The 19,803-nt window shown below is 45.0% G+C and overlaps 1 protein-coding gene across 1 annotated transcript; it reads right to left on the bottom strand.

Annotated features, from left to right (window-relative positions):
- Nucleotides 1–1,494: 1,494 nt before the first annotated feature.
- Nucleotides 1,495–16,430, bottom strand: thap3 (THAP domain containing, apoptosis associated protein 3). Its single transcript, XM_078238796.1, has 4 exons — nt 16,058–16,430; nt 11,362–11,554; nt 6,876–6,956; nt 1,495–2,568 (listed from the first exon to the last, which is right to left on the bottom strand). Exons 1-4 carry the CDS (start codon nt 16,129–16,131, stop codon nt 2,248–2,250), a joined length of 669 nt encoding a protein of 222 aa, XP_078094922.1. The 5' UTR covers nt 16,132–16,430; the 3' UTR covers nt 1,495–2,247.
- Nucleotides 16,431–19,803: the final 3,373 nt, after the last annotated feature.

Genomic DNA, 19,803 nt, shown 5'->3' on the forward strand with positions numbered 1-19,803 from the left:
ATTTTTAACCTGGCCAATCAACCCAACCCGCACATCTTTGGACTGTGGGAGGAAACCAGAGCACCCAGAGGAAACCCACGCAGACAAGAGGAGAATGTGCAAACTCCACACAGACAGTGACCCGAGCCGGGAATCGAACCCAGGACCATGGAGCTGTGAAGCAGCAGTGCTAACCACTGTGCTACCGTGCCGCACCTGATTTCATCCAGTCACCCAGCCACTTGGTCAACAGCCATTGCAGCTGCACCTGGTGTCAGCTGCTTTGGAGATGGAGTTCAATGGCAAAAAGCAATGGCAGGAGTTTGGGAGAAGGGGTGATGGCAGTGGGAGGTTGTGATAAACCTCGAGGAATCTGTCTAGAGTAAGCAACCACATCCCCATCTCCTTCCTCTGAGCCACATTCTATTGGGAAGGGATCTACACCTTCAGGCTGAAACCACAAGAGAGTGATTGAGCTACTCAGAGATCAACAACCACTACCTCAAAGTGCTCATGATAATTGCGGTTTTATTTTATTTTCCATTTTTCTCCCCTCATCTCCTGAAGGTGTCAGCTCAAGTCGGGAGCAATCCCGCTGGTAACTTTCCCCATCAGCCTGGACAGTGAATACCAGCCCGCTGCTCAATCATGCGGATGGTCACACCCATTTCCAAGCTGGATAGGGATATGGAATTGCACTCCCTCCCCTACCACGGTGCTGAGGCTAGTGGCAGCCCCCATGGCAGTGAGGGGCTACTGCCGCCCAAAGCTGAATCAGCCTAGATAAAGGAATTGAACCTGCAGCCCAGTACGAGATGACAGCACACGCTGCATTTATTCACTGATGCTTAATCTGCTCCATTTATTTAGCTGTTTCCTTTGTCAATTACGGTTTTGAGATGTATTGCTTTGTGTTTAGGGTGAGGGATATTCAGTATCAGGAAATGAAACAGTTTCATGCTTTGTGCACCCAGTGTGAGGGTCAGCATGAAATACTCCCAGGTTGGATAGAGCATAGGTTAAATACAGAGTAAAGTTCTCAGTGCGCTGGGTGCAGCTCATGTTATGCTGAGTGCGGCTCACGGTACATTGGGTGCGGCTCACGGTACGCTAGGGAAGTACAGGGTGCCACTTCTGGTACACTGGTTGCAGCTCCCGATACGCCGGCTGCATGCAGGGTGTAATTCCTGGTACACTGGGTACATTGGTAAATACAGGGCGCGTACCCCGGTAGACTACCTCAATTACGCCAGTCTGAGATATTTCATACAATAGCCATTTTGTCTTGTAACCTTTCTCAGTAAATACATCAACCTAGTGTGAACTTGTGCTGTGTCGGGGGCACCTTTGTACTATAGACCACTGTACAAGGTGAACTAACTGGAGGCTACTGGAATCTTAGAGCCTACAGTCAGAGAAGTCTTTCAGCCTATTAATCTGGGCTGGATTTGAATTCAAGTCCTGGAGATAGAAGACCAGTGCCTCGCCCACTCGCCTGTCAGCAGCATGTGTAAGGACAATATAGAGAGAGTTTATTCTTCATTAAGTTTGAATGGCACTAGACAGCATCCAAGTCGTGTTCCAACACGACTGATACCAGCGACAGTACAGTAGATAGCATTTAAAAACCATAGGCCAACTAAGCTGCTTGGTATCTGTACCTTGAACAGATGTACAATGCACAGATTTCCTTACTGTTAGCAGTTCGTGCCCGAGGGATTTGCTGCTATACATTAACAGCACAGGAGCTTGTAGAAGGAATTAAACTGGGAGATAATACATCAGAGCAGCAAAGGAATTGACAGTTTGAGCATCAGGCATTTCACACAAAATAAACCTGATATCTGGCACGCAAGCACGGCACTATTTGAATGTCAAAGCTTCTTATTGACTAGAGCGCAGTCCAAAAAAGATCGGAGACTTGTGATTGCAAGCTGGCTGTCATCACAGGTCACTCCCGACTTACAACGGCCTGTGACAGTCCACAGTGAGAATTCCTTTTGACTGGCTGCCGAGAAGCTTCCTGGGATCAGGACGACATTGCAGGGTGCAACCATGGAGAGGGGAGACAACTTGAAGTGTGATCAGCTTGATTTACATCCCGGCCATCATTTCTGGATTAAGAGTGACCGTCTGTACTTCCCCTTTTAAACTGTTCAAACTTCACTTGCTGCAGTTTGTTTGCATTGCCAGTTTTACCTTGTGGACTGCACAGTAACTCTAAGTTGTCCCCCTCACTCACCATCTCATTGTCCTCCAATCAGTGACTTAGTTCATACAGCGCTGTAGCTGCGTTATGCCTGCGAGGTTCAGTCCGCTGGCCGTCAACAGACTCTTGGCTCTCAAGTCTTCCAGCTCGTCCTTAACCGCTTGCCACTTCTTCATCATTCTCCTCATCTCCTCCTGCTTTACCTTCAGCCGTTTCCTCAACTTCTCGTTCTTCTCCAGGGCAGAGAACAGCCTCTTCTTCATCATGCCCAGGTTGGTGGCAGCGTAAGTGTGGTCAGCACTGCCCTCGGAGGGAGCACCTTTCTCCAGACTTGCCTGAAGTGGGTTTTCCTCTCCTGCGCTTGGAGGGGGCAGGGGTACCTGAGGGAACAGAAATCCGAGACTGAGTAATCGGAATAAATACTCTCATCATCTGGGCTGACACGCGTGACCACGTGACCTCCCGCAGTCACGGGTGACCAGCTCACACCCTTGCAGAGGTGCATGACCACATGGTCCCCTGAAGACATGCATGGCCACTAACCCCCTGCAGAGATGCATGACCCTCCCTCCTTATGTTTCGGATGATATCAATAATGTGTCCTTAATCCAGGAGCACCTAACGCTGTGTACTCCTGTGTATTACGTCACAAAACTTGTAAGTTCACCAATGGAGCATGCATCACATTTGTGATGATACTGTGCCTTTAAGAAATGTATCTGTGTCATGTTTCTCGTGAAGGGACTGTTTTAAACTTCAGCTCTGATTACGGTGCCGATTGTCTGTAAGAGGCAGCCCACATGCTGCACATGCAGAAGAATAATTGCTCCTAGTTAATGGGATGTTTGTTTCAATCTGAGTTAATACAATTTTATTTTAGATTGTCCCCTGGGATCCCAGAGTAGGGTTTAATTATGTTGATTGACAAGAAGAGAGAGTCATGGGAATGGGTGGAGCTAGGCTTACAGAGAGACAAGCAGGCAGTTGCTGTTTGAATTTGAAATGTGCAGCTCTTTCTCTGGAAATTGGAGTCTGGGAGGTATCTCTCTCTAGAGTTCTGCAAAAGGCAAGGGGTGTTTTCTCCCTCTCTGGAGTTCTGCTGTGTGAAAACAAGTCTCTTTCTCTGCAATTCCACTGCGTGAAGACAGGTCTCGCTCTGGGATTCCACTGTATGAAGACGGGTCTTTCTCTGGAGGCTGCTGTCTGAGAGTCAGAAGTCAGGTGTCTCTCATTATCTCTGTGCAGAGGTGTTAAAAGGATGGAAGAAAAGCAGCACATGTAAACCTGTGTGTTTAGCTGACTGATTCTGAAGAGGAGTTTACACCGATGGGGAATATTGCTTAAATTGGAACTAACAAGCGAGCAGTTAAGAATTATACCCTGTCATGTTTAAGAATTTCAATTGGTAAAAGTTATGCTAATTATTTTTGTTATAGTTACACTGTGTTGATGAATAAAGTTTGTTTTAATTAAAGCTTCCAAATGCGTCAATAGAATCACACCTGGAGTGAAACACAGTGGATGGGATTTTGAGTCCTCGCCCGCTCCGATTCCGCGGCGGGAGTGGTGGTAGAGTTCCGGCGCTTATGCTTGGATTAATGCCAAAATCAAACATAGCTGTGGTCTAGTTTAACTTCATAATAAAGCCTGGGAGTTTCTGATCTGGCCCTTAACACATCACATTAATTGGCACAGACAATCCCCATCACTTCCATTGGATTAAAAGCGCCAACAGTTAGCTGATCATATCATTATCAACTGTAGTGAATTAAATGCACTGTTTGTTTCTGGGGAAAACAGTATGTTCACTCACTATTTTGCACCTTGTTAAATATTTAAATCAATATGTCAGTAATATGTAAATAACAACTTGTGACGAAATATCACTGACCTGAAAGGTTAAATACCGTTTTTCCCTCTCTAGATGTTGCCAGACCTGCCGAGTATTTCCAGTTTCTGATCTTCAGCATCCACAGTATTACGTTTTAGGTCTCCAATGATGTTCAATTATCTTTTGGGTACTTAAGGCTTCAAATTCCCACTCAGCAAGGGAGGTGTTAGACTCTATACTAAGCAATGACTGCAGTTTAAACAAAGCTGCAGGACAGAGTAGAGCTAAAGCGAACAGTGCCTTTTGCATCCTTGGAAGCTGTGTTTAAATCCAGCCCAGCCATGTGGAATGAAAGGTTCCCCGCTCTGGCTGTTGAAAGTGAAATTACTTTGATCGTCTTAAACTACCTCTGTGGATAGGAATTCAAAAAGCACATTTGACACAATTCCCACTTTAACGCAGCAGCTTCACTCAGTGGATTGCTGAGGATATATAATATATGGCCAGCTAAAATAAGATGAATAACAGTGATACATTTAAGGCAAAGTTAAATAAGGAGGAGCTACCGGAAGGACATGCTGACTGGGTGAGATGAAGGGGGACGGGGGGGGGAGGAGGCGGTGGTTGGAGGAGAGATGTATGAAGTGTAAACACTGCTAGGCTGAACTGCCTTGTTTCTGTACTCGACTGTGTAATTCTACGTAACTGTGGATAAAGGACAACACAAGGAATAACTTGCGTGTTATGGAGTACTGTAATAATGTGACCAGGGGGTCTTATGGTGCAGTGGGTAGCATCCCTCTGAGCCAGAAGCTCCAGGTTCAAGTCCCACCTCAGAATTGATGGCCAAGGAAGGAGTGTTCATAACGCAGCCAAACAGGTGGAGTGTCAACTTGCAAATCCTTTCAAACACGCCAATGGCTGGTGGTAAGGACGGGAGAGACTCCTAGTCAGCCATGCTGGATGTGGAGTGGCACCCTTCAAGCTATGAGACCCTGGTGCCAGACCAGCGATCCATTCCAGGAATTACTAGCTATTGAAACAGACAAAAGTCTGACTTTGTGCAGCGCGAAGTGTGGGAACGAATTGGAATAATGTGACCACTGGATATCACAGGCAAATCATGTTCGCATGATCACACCCACTATCAGGTGTAACAGAATTTATCCAACAATGAGGTGACAGCTAAAAACAGCTCACAATATTCAGTCACAAAGAATTTGAAGTGTAAATGGAACCGAGCTACAAAGAACAAAGAACAGTACAGCACAGGAAACAGGCCCTTCGGCCCTCCAAACCTGTGCCGCTCCTTGGTCCAACTAGACCAATCGTTTGTATCCCTCCATTCCCAGGCTGCTCATGTGACTATCCAGGTAAGTCTTAAACGATGTCAGCGTGCCTGCCTCCACCACCCTACTTGGCAGCGCATTCCAGGCCCCCACCACCCTCTGTGTAAAAAACATCCCTCTAATATCTGAGTTATACTTCGCCCCTCTCACCTTGAGCCCGTGACCCCTCGTGAACGTCACTTCTGATCTGGTAAAAAGCTTCCCACCGTTCACCCTATCTATCCCCTTCATAATCTTGTACACCTCTATTAGATCTCCCCTCATTCTCCGTCTTTCCAGGGAGAACAACCCCAGTTTACCCAATCTCTCCTCATAGCTAAGACCCTCCATACCAGGCAACATCCTGGTAAACCTTCTCTGCACTCTCTCTAACGCCTCCACGTCCTTCTGGTAGTGCGGCGACCAGAACTGGACGCAGTACTCCAAATGTGGCCTAACCAGCGTTCTATACAGCTGCATCATCAGACTCCAGCTTTTATACTCTATACCCCGTCCTATAAAGGCAAGCATACCATATGCCTTCTTCACCACCTTCTCCACCTGTGTTGCCACCTTCAAGGATTTGTGGACTTGCACACCTAGGTCCCTCTGTGTTTCTATACTCCTGATGACTCTGCCATTTATTGTATAACTCCTCCCTACATTATTTCTTCCAAAATGCATCACTTCGCATTTATCCGGATTAAACTCCATCTGCCACCTCTCCGCCCAATTTTCCAGCCTATCTATATCCTGCTGTATTGCCCGACAATGCTCTTCGCTATCCGCAAGTCCAGCCATCTTCGTGTCATCCGCAAACTTGCTGATTACACCAGTTACACCTTCTTCCAAATCATTTATATATATCACAAATAGCAGCTGCCCGAGATGTGGCTGTGCCCAGCACAAGGACGAACAATAGCGATCCACACGTTCAGATCCCTCTCCCTCCCACAAGTGGCTTGTATCTCCCTCAAAGGCACAGCTGGTATAACTGGTTCAGTGTGTGGAGAATCTTCAGCAGGCACCCATGGTGTGGCACCCGTGAGATAAAACAAGTAAAGGAAGGCTTTCATTTATGTACTGCCTTTCATGCCCACCAGACCTCAGTCCTTCAGTGTAATCACTATTGTAATATTAGAAGTGTGGCAGCCAATTTGCACACAGCAACCTCCCATAAAGAGTCATGTGACAATAACCAGAATATTTCCTTTTAATGATAATGGTTGAAGGACAACTATTGGCCAGGACAGTGAGATCCTTTACACTACCCAAGAAGGACCTCATCCAAGAGTCTACACCTCTGACAGTGCAGCATTCTCCCTGAAGCAGTGGGGAGTCAGCTTGGATTATATAATCTTTGGAATGAGATTTAAATCTATAACTTTCTGGCTCCAAGGTACGAGTGCTACTCTGTGCTATTCACTGCTAGTCTGACCAGCGTCAAATTTGAGTACTGTTTCCCCAATCGGGAGAAATATTTGACTCCTCGGAGTGTCAAACACACTGAACTAAACCAATTACTTACCGTCTCGACCTTTTCCTCAGTTACTTCAGGAGTTATTATATCTGTGGCCATTTTCAACTTTTTCCTTGCCCGATGTCTCTGCTGCAATAACAAACAAGATCACACCTTGAACCATTGCTTCAGAACAAGGGAGAAAGAGACAAAGATCTTTATGCAAAATCTTACATAAGTAATGACTGTCTCAGATATGGCTTCCATCAGGCACCTTGTAAAATCGCACCTTCTTCACTGGAGACTCTGAGTAGTGGGTTTTGGCAGGCTGCTGACTGTGGCAGCAACCAAGCTTGAGTCTATCCCCATGCAATGCACTGACAAAGGTCACTGAAAGGTGATCAGGAGTGTGAGCCCTAAAAGAGGCAACCATTCCACGGAACATTGAGATATACAAATGGCAAAACCTCTCATTTAAGTTCTCAGTGGCAAGGTTAGGTTACCGCGCCAACATAGAATACAGCTTCCCCCCTTTTCTGCTGCCTCAGCCCCCAGCCTCAATGGAGCACTCACTTTTGCACGTCTGCCATCCTACAGCCTCGCATTGGGGACTGGGTGAGATATTCAACTTCATTTCCCGCATGACCCTGGCAGCCAGCAGAAACTTTTGCCTCATGAATTTAAGTTATCAAGATCCCAGAGGTGAAAGGCCAGTTTTTACACCCCTCATCACCCAGACCCTCCACACTCTTCTCTGCTTCAACAACAATTTGAATGTGTACAATGTCTTTGGTGCCCTAAAACTTGATGTGGAGATGCCAGCGTTGCACTGGGGTAAACACAGTAAGAAGTCTAACAACACCAGGTTAAAGTCCAATAGGTTTATTTGGTAACAAAAGCCACTGGCTTTCAGAACAGGCTGTTCCTTCGTCAGGTGGGTTGGAGTTCTGATCACAAACAGGGCACAAAGACACAAACTCAATTTACATAAATAATGATTGGAATGTGTCTTTACAGCTAATCAAGTCTTAAAGGTATAGACAATGTGAGTGGAGGGAGCATTAAGCACAGGTTAAAGAGATGTGTATTGTCTCCAGACAGGACAGCGAGTGAAATTTTGCACATCCAGGCAAGTCGTGGGGGTTACAGATAGTGTGACATGAACCCAAGATCCCGGTTGAGGCCGTCCTCATGCGTGCGGAACCTGGCTATCAGTTTCTGCTCAGCGACTCTGCGCTGTCGTGTGTCATGAAGGCCGTCTTGGAGAACGTTTACCCGGAGATCAGAGGCTGAATGCCTGTGACCGCTGAAGTGCTCCCCAACAGGAAGAGAACAGTCTGGCCTGGTGATTGTCGAGTGGTGTTCATTGATCCGTTGTCGTAGCGTCTGCATGGTTTCCCCAATGTACCATACCTCGGGACATCCTTTCCTGCAGCGTAACAGGTAGACAACGTTGGCCGAGTTGCAAGAGTATGTACCGTGTACCTGGTGGATGGTGTTCTCGCGTGAGATGATGGCATCTGTGTCAATGATCCGGCACGTCTTGCAGAGGTTGCTGTGGCAGGATTGTGTGGTGCTGTGGTCACTGTTCTCCTGAAGGCTGGGTAATTTGCTGCAGATAATGGTTTGTTTGAGGTTGTGCGGTTGTTTGAAGGCAAGAAGTGGGGGTGTGGGGATGGCCTTGGCAAGATGTTCGTCTTCATCAATGGCATGTTGAAGGCTCCGGAGGAGTTGTCGTAGCTTCTCCGCTCCGGAGAAGTACTGGACAACGAAGAGTACTCTGTCCACCGTGTCCCGTGCTTGTCTTCTGAGGAGGTCAGTGCAGTTTTTCGCTGTAGCGTGTCGGAACTGTCGATCGTGAGTCCAGCGCCATATCCTGTTCTTATGAGGGCATCTTTCAGTGTCTGGAGGTGTCTGTTGCGATCCTCCTCATCCGAGCAGATCCTGTGTATACGGAGGGCTGGTCCGTAGGGGATGGCATCTTTAACGTGTTTAGGGTGGAAGCTGGAGAAGTGGAGCATCATGAGGGTATGCGTGGGCTTGCGGTACAGTGAGGTGCTGAGGTGACCGTCCTTAATGGAGATGCGTGTGTCCAAGAATGCAACCGATTCCGGAGAGTAGTCCATGGTGAGTCTGATGGTGGGATGGAACTTGTTGATGTCATCATATAATTGTTTCAGTGATTGTTCACCATGAGTCCAAAAGGAAGAAAATGTCATCGATGTATCCAGTGTATAGCATCGGTTGAAGGTCCTGTGCGGTGAAGAAGTCTTGTTCGAACCTGTGCATGAAGATGTTGGCAGATTGAGGTGCGAATTTGGTCCCCATGGCTGTTCCGTGTGTCTGGATGAAGAACTGGTTGTTGAAGGTGAAGACATTGTGATCCAGGATGAAGCGGATGAGTTGTAAAATTGCATCTGGAAACTGGCAGTTGTCGGCGTTGAGTACTGAGGCAGTTGCAGCAATGCCATCATCGTGGGGGATGCTGGTGTAGAGTGCCAAGACATCTATTGTGACGAGGAGTGCTCCTGGTTCAACTGCTCCAGGTGTGCTGAGTTTCTGTAGGAAGTCCGTAGTGTCGCGACAAAAGCTGGGGGTTCTTGGTACAATGGGTTTCAGGATGGCCTCGACATAGCCGGAGAGGTTCTCGCACAGGGTCCCATTGCCCAATACGATGGGACGGCCTCCCGAAGATACACAAAGCAAACACACCCGGCCGACAACTGCCAGTTTCCAGATGCAATTTTACAACTCATCCGCTTTATCCTGGACCACAATATCTTCACCTTCAACGACCAGTTCTTCATCCAGACACACGGAACAGCCATGGGGACAAAATTCGCACCTCGATATGCCAACATCTTCATGCACGGGTTTGAACAAGACTTCTTCACCGCACAGGACCTTCAACCGATGCTATACACTAGATACATCGATGACATTTTCTTCCTTTGGACTCATGGTGAACAATCACTGAAACAATTATATGATGACATCAACAAGTTCCATCCCACCATCAGACTCACCATGGACTACTCTCCGGAATCGGTTGCATTCTTGGACACACGCATCTCCATTAAGGACGGTCACCTCAGCACCTCACTGTACCACAAGCCCACGGATAACCTCACGATGCTCCACTTCTCCAGCTTCCACCCTAAACACGTTAAAGAAGCCATCTCCTACGGACAAGCCCTCCGTACACACAGGATCTGCTCGGATGAGGAGTATCGCAATAGACACCTCCAGACGCTGAAAGATGCCCTCGTAAGAACAGGATATGGCGCTCGACTCATCGATCGACAGTTCCGACGTGCCACAGCGAAAAGCCGCACCGACCTCCTCAGAAGACAAACACGGGACACGGTGGACAGAGTGCCCTTCGTCGTCCAGTACTTCCCCGGAGCGGAGAAGCTACGGCATCTCCTCTGGAGCCTTCAACATGTCATTGATGAAAACGAGCATCTCGCCAAGGCCATCCTCACACCCCCACTTCTTGCCTTCAAACAACCGCACAACCTCAAACAGACCATTGTCCGCAGCAAACTACCCAGCCTTCAGAAGAAGTGACCACGGCACCACACAACCCTACCACAGCAACCTCTGCAAGACGTGCCGGATCATCGACACAGATGCCATCATCTCACGCGAGAACACCATCCACCAGATACACGGTACATACTCTTGCAACTCGGCCAACGTTGTCTACCTGATACGCTGCAGGAAAGGATGTCCCGAGGTATGGTACATTGGGGAAACCATGCAGACGCTACGACAACAGATGAATGAACACCACTCGACAATCACCAGGCCAGACTGTTCTCTTCCTGTTGGGGAGCACTTCAGCGGTCACGGGCATTCAGCCTCTGATCTCCGGGTAAGCGTTCTCCAAGGCGGCCTTCACGACACACGACAGCACAGAGTCGCTGAGCAGAGACTGATAGCCAGCGTCCGCACACATGAGGACAGCCTCAACCGGGATATTGGGTTCATGTCACACTATCTGTAACCCCCACAACCTGCCTGGATGTGCAAAATCTCCCTAGCTGTCCTGTCTGGAGACAATACACATCTCTTTAACCTGTGCTTAATGCTCTCTCCACTCACATTGTCTGTACCTTTAAGACTTGATTAGCTGTAAAGACTCACATTCCAATCATTATTCATGTAAATTGAGTTTGTGTCTTTGTGCCCTGTTTGTGATCAGAACTCCCACCCACCTGACGAAGGAACAGCCTGTTCCGAAAACTAGTGGCTTTTGTTACCAAATAAACCTGTTGGACTTTAACCTGGTGTTGTTAAGACTTCTTACTGTGCCCTAAAACATCCCAGGGCACTTCGGGGGAAAATTATCAAACTGGATTATAGACTGACACATTTGATAATATTTGGACAGATGTTGAGATAGGTTTTAAGGATCACTTAAAGGAGGAAATAGAGGTGGAGAAGCAGACAGATTTAAAGAGTGAATTTATCCTGAGCAGCTGAGGGCATAGCCACCAATGGTGGATCAATGAAAATTGCACTACAGGCCAGAACCACATCCATACTTTACCTTCACAATCTCGGAGTAGCGGAAAACTGTGGGTACTGCATTATGCTTCAGATTTTTTCGGTTGCCCCAAGTGTTGAAGCACTCTGGTTTGAAATGCTCCGAGCAAATGACCGTGTGTTGGTTGGGTTTAAATTCTGCTCTTCCAACATTGTTCATCCACTGTTTCAATAGGTCCGGCTTGCTGAAGGGAAACCTGAGCAACAGTGAAAGGTCATCAATAAAAGAAACTCTCCAATGTTAAACAGCAAGTCTCACCCTCCTCTTACCATGAACTGGAGCCCAGGTTACCCCCTTCTCCCTACCATTTTGCACTCTCTCCTTTCCTTCCCTATGTATTGTTTGCTTTGTCTGTATAGTGCACAAGAAACAATACTTTTCACTGTATACTAATACACGCGAGAATAATAAATCAAATCAAATCAACATTTGCACCGAGTTATCCCCCAGATATCTTCTTCCCTCCTGATCATTGCTCCACACTTATCTGCGGTCCCTGCCACTATCAGGATCCTGTGGAGAAACCTTGGTGATTTTGATATGTCAAAGTCACAAATTGTTGTTGTCTAGTCACACAGGCACAGTTATATTATACAGCCACCACATCAGATATTATTTTTATCATTTCCGAGGGAGTCTCTCCTATATTAATTATGTAACTCGCTATTAACTCTCAGGATCTACAGTAATCATTATTTTGGGCTCCTGGCTGAGTGACCTATGGAAGATTAACTCCTACTTCCTGATGTTGATGGTTTACAAATTAATTAATTACATCAGTGGCTGCTCACCCTCACTACAGACATTATTAATATTTTACAATTCAGGCTGACCGACCTGTAGAAGGTAGGCTCCTTGTCTCTGATATGTTATAATTTGTATTTTAATAATTAATTGATTCATTATGTATTTACATAAATGGTTGCTCCTTCTCAGTTTCAAAGCTAATAATTCTGATCCCGACCTGTTACCTGTGGCAAGTGAGTCACTCATTCTGTTGGGAGCTATATTTTAACTTTACTCATTAATTCATTGAATCATACAACCCCCCCCCCTCCAAAAAAGGCCATTGGGTCCATCCTGGCTATGCCGGCTCTTCGAATTAGTTATCCAATTCGTCACGGTCTCTTGCTCTTTCCTATTGCCCCACAGATTTTCCCTTGTTGAGTATGTATTCAATATTCTTTTGAAAATTACAATTAAATCTGCTTCCAACCCCTTTTTAAGGCATGCATGCCAGATCATAACACTGTGCATAAAAATAATTATATGAAACACACAATATATACAAATTCTGATTATTAATATTCAGGACCACTGGCTGATTTACCAGTGATATGAGTTCATTGTTCCGGATATGCTATTGGTGATTTATATCATTACTTTAACACATTTATTCATTAATTATTTATATATAACTAAGTTTAAACTTATTTTTTATTACTGTCACAAGTATGCTTACATTAACACTGCAATGAAGTTACTGTGAAAATCCCCTAGTCGCCACACACCGGCGCCTGTTCGGGTACACTGAGGGAGAATTTAGCATGGCCAATGCACCTAACCAGCAAGTCTTTCGGACTGAGAGAGGAAACTGGAGCACCCAGAGGAAACCCACACAGACACAGGGAGCACTTGCAGACTCCGCACAGACAGTGACCCAAGCTGGGAACTGAACCCTGGTCCCTGGCACTGTGAGGTAGCAGTGCTAACCACTGTACCATCGTGCAGCTACGATATTTTGTCTTTATAAAAATTACTATTCAGCACATACTTTAATTTTCAGGCTCCCTGTCTGATTTACCTGTAAGAGTTTCAAAACTCTTACTGTGTTTACCCCAGTCCAACGCCGGCATCTCCACATCATGATTTACCTGTGACAGGTGAGTTTTGTCCCTGATATCCTGTTGGTAGTTAGGATATTTTTCTAAACACATTGATTAATTATTGGTATGAAATGATCTTTCTCTCTCAGTACGTATCTATTACAGTATATCAGCAAAGTAGTGGAGATGCTGGAGATCCAAAATTAGGACAAAGCGATGGAAAAACTCAGCAGATCTAGCAGCCTCTGTGGAGAGAGAAACAGTGTTAAAGTCTCGAGTCCAAAATGATTCTTCTTTTGAAGAAGATTGGTACTGGAGTTCAAACATTCACAATGTTTCTCTCTCCACAGATGCAGCCAGACCTGTTGTGTTTTTCCAGCACTCTGGTTTCATTTTATAATACAGTACTGATTTTCTGGGCCCTATCTGATTTTATATTACAGTACTGATGTTCTGGGTCCCTGACTGAGTTTATGTTACAGAAATGTTGTTCTGGGTCCCTGTCTCATTTTCTGTTACAACACTGATGTTGTGGCTCCCCATCTGATTTTGTGTTACAGTACTGATGTTCTGGATCCCTGACTGGTTTCATGTTACAGTACTGATGTTCTGGGTCTCTGTCTGATTTTACGTTACAATACTGATGTTCTGGGTCCCTGTCTGATTTTCTGTTACACTACTGATGTTCTGGCTCCCTGTCTGATTTTATATTACAGTACTGATGTTCTGGCTCCCTGTCTGATTTTATATTACAGTACTGATGTTCTGGCTCCCTGTCTGATTTTATATTACAGTACTGATGTTCTGGCTCCCTGTCTGATTTTATATTACAGTACTGATGTTCTGGCTCCCTGTCTGATTTTATATTACAGTACTGATGTTCTGGCTCCCTGTCTGATTTTATATTACAGTACTGATCTTCTGGCTCCCTGTCTGATTTTATATTACAGTACTGATCTTCTGGCTCCCTGTCTGATTTTATATTACAGTACTGATCTTCTGGCTCCCTGTCTGATTTTATATTACAGTACTGATGTTCTGGCTCCCTGTCTGATTTTATATTACAGTACTGATGTTCTGGCTCCCTGTCTGATTTTATATTACAGTACTGATGTTCTGGATCCCTGTCTGATTTTATATTACAGTACTGATCTTCTGGCTGCCTGTCTGATTTTATATTACAGTACTGATGTTCTGGCTCCCCGTCTGATTTTATATTACAGTACTGATGTTCTGGCTCCCTGTCTGATTTTATATTACAGTACTGATGTTCTGGATCCCTGTCTGATTTTATATTACAGTACTGATGTTCTGGCTCCCCGTCTGATTTTATATTAGAGTACTGATCCTCTGGCTCCCTGTCTGATTTTATATTACAGTACTGATCTTCTGGCTCCCTGTCTGATTTTATATTACAGTACTGATGTTCTGGCTCCCTGTCTGATTTTATATTACAGTACTGATGTTCTGGCTCCCTGTCTGATTTTATATTACAGTACTGATCTTCTGGCTCCCTGTCAGATTTTATATTACAGTACTGATGTTCTGTCTCCCTGTCTGATTTTATATTACAGTACTGATGTTCTGGCTCCCTGTCTGATTTTATATTACAGTACTGATCTTCTGGCTCCCCGTCTGATTTTATATTACAGTACTGATGTTCTGGCTCCCCGTCTGATTTTATATTACAGTACTGATGTTCTGGCTCCCCGTCTGATTTTATATTACAGTACTGATGTTCTGGCTCCCTGTCTGATTTTATATTACAGTACTGATGTTCTGGATCCCTGTCTGATTTTATATTACAGTACTGATGTTCTGGCTCCCTGTCTGATTTTATATTACAGTACTGATCTTCTGGCTGCCTGTCTGATTTTATATTACAGTACTGATGTTCTGGCTCCCCGTCTGATTTTATATTACAGTACTGATGTTCTGGATCCCTGTCTGATTTTATATTACAGTACTGATGTTCTGGCTCCCTGTCTGATTTTATATTACAGTACTGATCTTCTGGCTGCCTGTCTGATTTTATATTACAGTACTGATCTTCTGGCTGCCTGTCTGATTTTATATTACAGTACTGATGTTCTGGCTCCCCGTCTGATTTTATATTGCAGTACTGATGTTCTGGCTCCCTGTCTGATTTTATATTACAGTACTGATGTTCTGGATCCCTGTCTGATTTTATATTACAGTACTGATGTTCTGGCTCCCTGTCTGATTTTATATTACAGTACTAATGTTCTGGATCCCTGTCTGATTTTATATTACAGTACTGATGTTCTGGATCCCCGTCTGATTTTATATTACAGTACTAATGTTCTGGATCCCTGTCTGATTTTATATTACAGTACTGATGTTCTGGATCCCTGTCTGATTTTATATTACAGTACTGATGTTCTGGCTCCCTGTCTGATTTTATATTACAGTACTGATGTTCTGGGTCCCAGTCTGATTTTATATTACAGTACTGATCTTCTGGCTCCCTGTCTGATTTTATATTACAGTACTGATGTTCTGGGTCCCAGTCTGATTTTATATTACAGTACTGATGTTCTGGGTCCCAGTCTGATTTTATATTACAGTACTGATGTTCTGGATCCCTGTCTGATTTTATATTACAGTACTGATGTTCTGGCTCCCTGTCTGATTTTATATTACAGTACTGATGTTCTGGGTCCCAGTCTGAGTCACTTGTGACAGCTGAGTTACTTGGCCCTGATGTGCAGCTGGCAGTTATAACACTATTTGTGCACACTAATTCTTCACACAAAATTAATGTGTGTATATATTTTTTAAACTTCTCGTTTTTGTAAAATGACTGTCCCACCTCAGCATATATTGATATTCGGCGACTCTGGCTGATTTACCTGTGGAAGGTGAGCTCCTTATTTTTGCTGCTGTACCTGTTGGTACAGTTATAGGCAGCGCACGACTTGGGCATGACCCAGCCCCGCTTCTGCCCCCCACAATAATGGCGGCCTGGCGGCAACAGCCGGCCCGCCGCGACCCCTCACCACAAAATGGCGCCGTTGCTTGGCGGCACAGCCAACACATCCGACCAGCCGAGAAATACAGGCGGGTTTTAAAAAATCCCACACACTGCTCCCGAACCGGCCCCTCGCGCGTTTAACTTACGGAGGAAGATTTAATTCTACACACAAGTACAGACTACATATTTATATATAAAAATCTCGCAGGCGCGAGCCCTTTTACCGCAAACGCTGCTGGGATTTTTTTCCCGCGCGGGGGGGGGGGGGGGCGAGGAGTTCGCTCATGACGCATTCGTGCGTAAAGGAAACGTGATCACGCCATGCGTGATGACGTCACATGGAGGTGCATTGGCTTGGTGGCTGTTGGGCAAGAGTTGGATGGCCAATGTACCTTTTCTTGAGAGATTTTCTTTTTCCATCACCAGCCCTCACTGTGGGGTGGCACCGTAGTTATCACCGCTGCCGCACAATGCCAGGGACCTGGGTGATTTGATTTGGTTTACTATTTTCACATTAACTTTTAAGCTTAAGTTTATTTATTAGTGTCACAAGTATGCTTACATTAACACTGCCAATGAAGTTACTGTGAAAATCCCCATGTCACCACATTCCAGTGCCTGTTCAGGTACACCAAGGGAGAATTTACCATTGTCAATGCACCTAACCAGCACGCCTTTCAGACTGTGGGAGGAAACCAGAGCACCCGGAGGACACCCACGCAGACACGGGGGAAAACGCGCAAACTCTGCACAGTGACCCAAGCCAGGGATCGGACCCAGATCCCTGGCGTTGTGAGGCAGCTGTGCTAACCACTGTGCCACCATGCTGCAAGGGGAGAAGGAAAGGAGAGGGTGCAGAATATGGTGTTGCAGTTACAGATAGGGTGAAGAGAAAGATCAGCTTAATAAGTGGTAGGTCCATTCAAAAGTCTGACGGCAACAGGGAAGAAGCTGTTCTTGAGTGGATTGGTACATGACCTCAGACTTTAGTATCTTTTTCCCGAAGAAAGAAGGTGGAAGAGAGTATGTCCAAGGTGTGTGGGGTCCTTGATTATGCTGGCTGCTTTCCCGAGGCAGCGAGAAGTGTAGATGGAGTCAATGGATGTGAGGCTGGCTTGCATGATGGATTGTGTTATTTTCACAACCCTTTGTAGCTTCTTGGAGTCTTGGTCAGAGCAGGAGCCATACCAAGCTGTGATACATCTGGAAAGGATGTATCACATCTGTACATCTGTAAAAGTAGGTGAGAGTCAAATGACCAAAGTGCATTTTCTTGGAAGATTTTCTTTTTCAGTTGATTGATTTCCATCACCAGCCCTCATCTCCATCTATCTCACTGCCCAATCGAGTATACATTATTTTCCTTCTTGAAGCCAGCTCCACACAAGCCAATCAGACAAAACTTCTACAAGATAAATTTGGATGGTCTGGACTTTGTCTGGATGGTTGAGAAGTTTCTTACCAACCTGGTCTTGTTATTTATTTTAACCCTCAAATGGCCAACATTCCAGGGGAGGACAAACAAAACCTTGGAAAGGCACTTTGAAGTTCTACTTGAAGTATGACAGCATTGACAATAATGATTGCGACAAACTTGCTACCAATTGCTCAAAATGGCAACAACGTGTCCATCAAACTATATCATGCTTTGCATCACAACATTTTCATGATGAGGCAGAGCAGCAACAGAGAAGGAAAGAAAGGGAAGCAATTACTGCTCGCTGGATCCCACTGACTCATGGAACCTCCTGCCCAATGTACCCAAAGTTCTGTGGGTTTAGAATTGGCCTGTTCAGTCACATGTTAGAAACCCCATGGCCCAGCGTCAACGTCATCCTGAATTAAGGCATAGCCAATGATGAAATTATTTCCTACTCACCTTGCTGTCGAGAAGACTACATTGAAAAGTCCAAACACAGTTGGGTGATCATGACAAAGGCCTCAAGTTATTCATTCCTCAAGCTTGAGCAAACTTCCCATTTTAATTATTTGTCCCACTTCCGTTCTGACCTCTTTATTCTTGGCATCCTACACCATTCCAGTGAAGCTCACTGGAAGTTCAAAGAACAGCACCTCATCTTTCAATAAAGCACTTTGCAACCTTCCAGACTCAACACTGAATTCCACAATTTTAGTTTGTAACCATTGCTAATTTCTTTGCAGTTCTGACACTAGGTTGTCCACCTAAAATGTCAACTGTTTCCCTCTCCACCAGCCTGTCCACATGAAAGACTGATCTAGAAGGTGAGATCACAGGGGATTGGGAGTAGACAAGATTGAATTGAGGATTGGCGGACTGACGAAAACAGAGGGTCGGGATAAATGGATCCTTCCCTGGCTGGCGGAATGTAAGTAGTGGGGTGCTGCAGGGGTAAGTCCTCAGACCACAACTGTTTACAATTTAAATAAATGATCTTCAAGCAGGGACAGAGTGTAACATAGCAACATTTGTGAATGATACTAAAATAGGTGAGAAAGCAGGCAGTGAAGAGAATGTAAAGATTCTACAAAAAGATATAGATAGGCAAGGAGAATGGGCCAAAATTTGGCAGATGGAGTTCAATGTGGGTAAATGTGAGGTTATCCATTTTGGCAGAGAAAATAGAAAGGCAGGCAAATTATCTAAATGGAAAGCAGATTCAAAATCCATCTGGGCAGAGGGGTGTCTACGTTCATGAATCGCAGAAAGTCAGTTTGCAGGTTCAGCATATATGCAAATGGAATGTTGGCATTTATTGCAAAAGGATTGGAGTATAAAAGTAGAGAAGTGTTGCTGCAATTGTATAGTCTATTGATGAGGCCACATCTGGAGTATTATGTCCAATTTTGATCTCCTTATTTAAGGAAGGATGTGATGGCATTGGAGGCAGTTCAGAGGAGGATCACTAGATTGATTCCAGGGATGAAAGGGTTGACATATGAGGAGAGATTAAACAGTTTGGGCTTGTACTTGCTGGAGTTTAGAAGGATGAGAGGGAATCTGATCAAAGTATATAAAATTTTAAAAGGGATTGATAAAGTAAATGTAGACCAAATGTTTCCTCTTATGGGGCAATCTAGAACAAGAGGTCACAGGTATAGGTTGAGAGGCAGTAGATTTAAAATTTAGATTAAGAAGAATTACTTTTCACCGAGGGTGGTGAATTTGTGGAACTTGCTGTCCCATAGCGCGGTGGAGTCTGAATTGTTGAATGATTTCAAGAGGGAGATAGGCATATTTATAATAAAAAAAGGGAAAGAGGGATATGGAGGGAGGTGGATTTGAGACCAGCGAGAGATCAGCCATGATCTGATTGAATGGCAGAGCAGGCTCAAAGGGCTGAATTTGCCTACTTCTGCTCCCAATTCCTATGTTCTTATATTGGGTTTCCCTATTGCTCCCTTAGTTCCATTCCTACCTTTCACTAAGTGTACTCATTGAGAATCTGTTTGCCTGGACGGTCATCTCAGGCTGTCACTGGCTTCCCCTGTCACAACAATTTCAATTTCAAGATCCATATCCATCTTTAAATATGTCCATGGATTTGATCCACTCATCTTCAACTTTATATCCCTACTTGACACCACCCACAACACTCGTTCTACACCTTGTACTAGTGCTTTAGTCGTTTTGGTGACCAATTA

This window comes from Mustelus asterias, chromosome 22, assembly GCF_964213995.1.
Source record: "Mustelus asterias chromosome 22, sMusAst1.hap1.1, whole genome shotgun sequence".
NCBI lineage: Eukaryota > Metazoa > Chordata > Chondrichthyes > Carcharhiniformes > Triakidae > Mustelus > Mustelus asterias.

What these genes read in the sequence shown, in the direction of transcription:
- thap3 (XM_078238796.1), bottom strand. Translation starts at nt 16,131, where the DNA reads ATGCCCAAGTCGTGCGCTGCCTATAACTGTACCAACAGGTACAGCAGC. An exon ending in AAGGAGCTCACCTTCCACAG is followed by an intron (nt 11,555 to 16,057) that starts GTAAATCAGCCA and finishes ACTGTTGCTCAG; the next exon opens with GTTTCCCTTCAGCAAGCCGG. An exon ending in GCTACTCCGAGATTGTGAAG is followed by an intron (nt 6,957 to 11,361) that starts GTAAAGTATGGA and finishes TTGTTATTGCAG; the next exon opens with CAGAGACATCGGGCAAGGAA.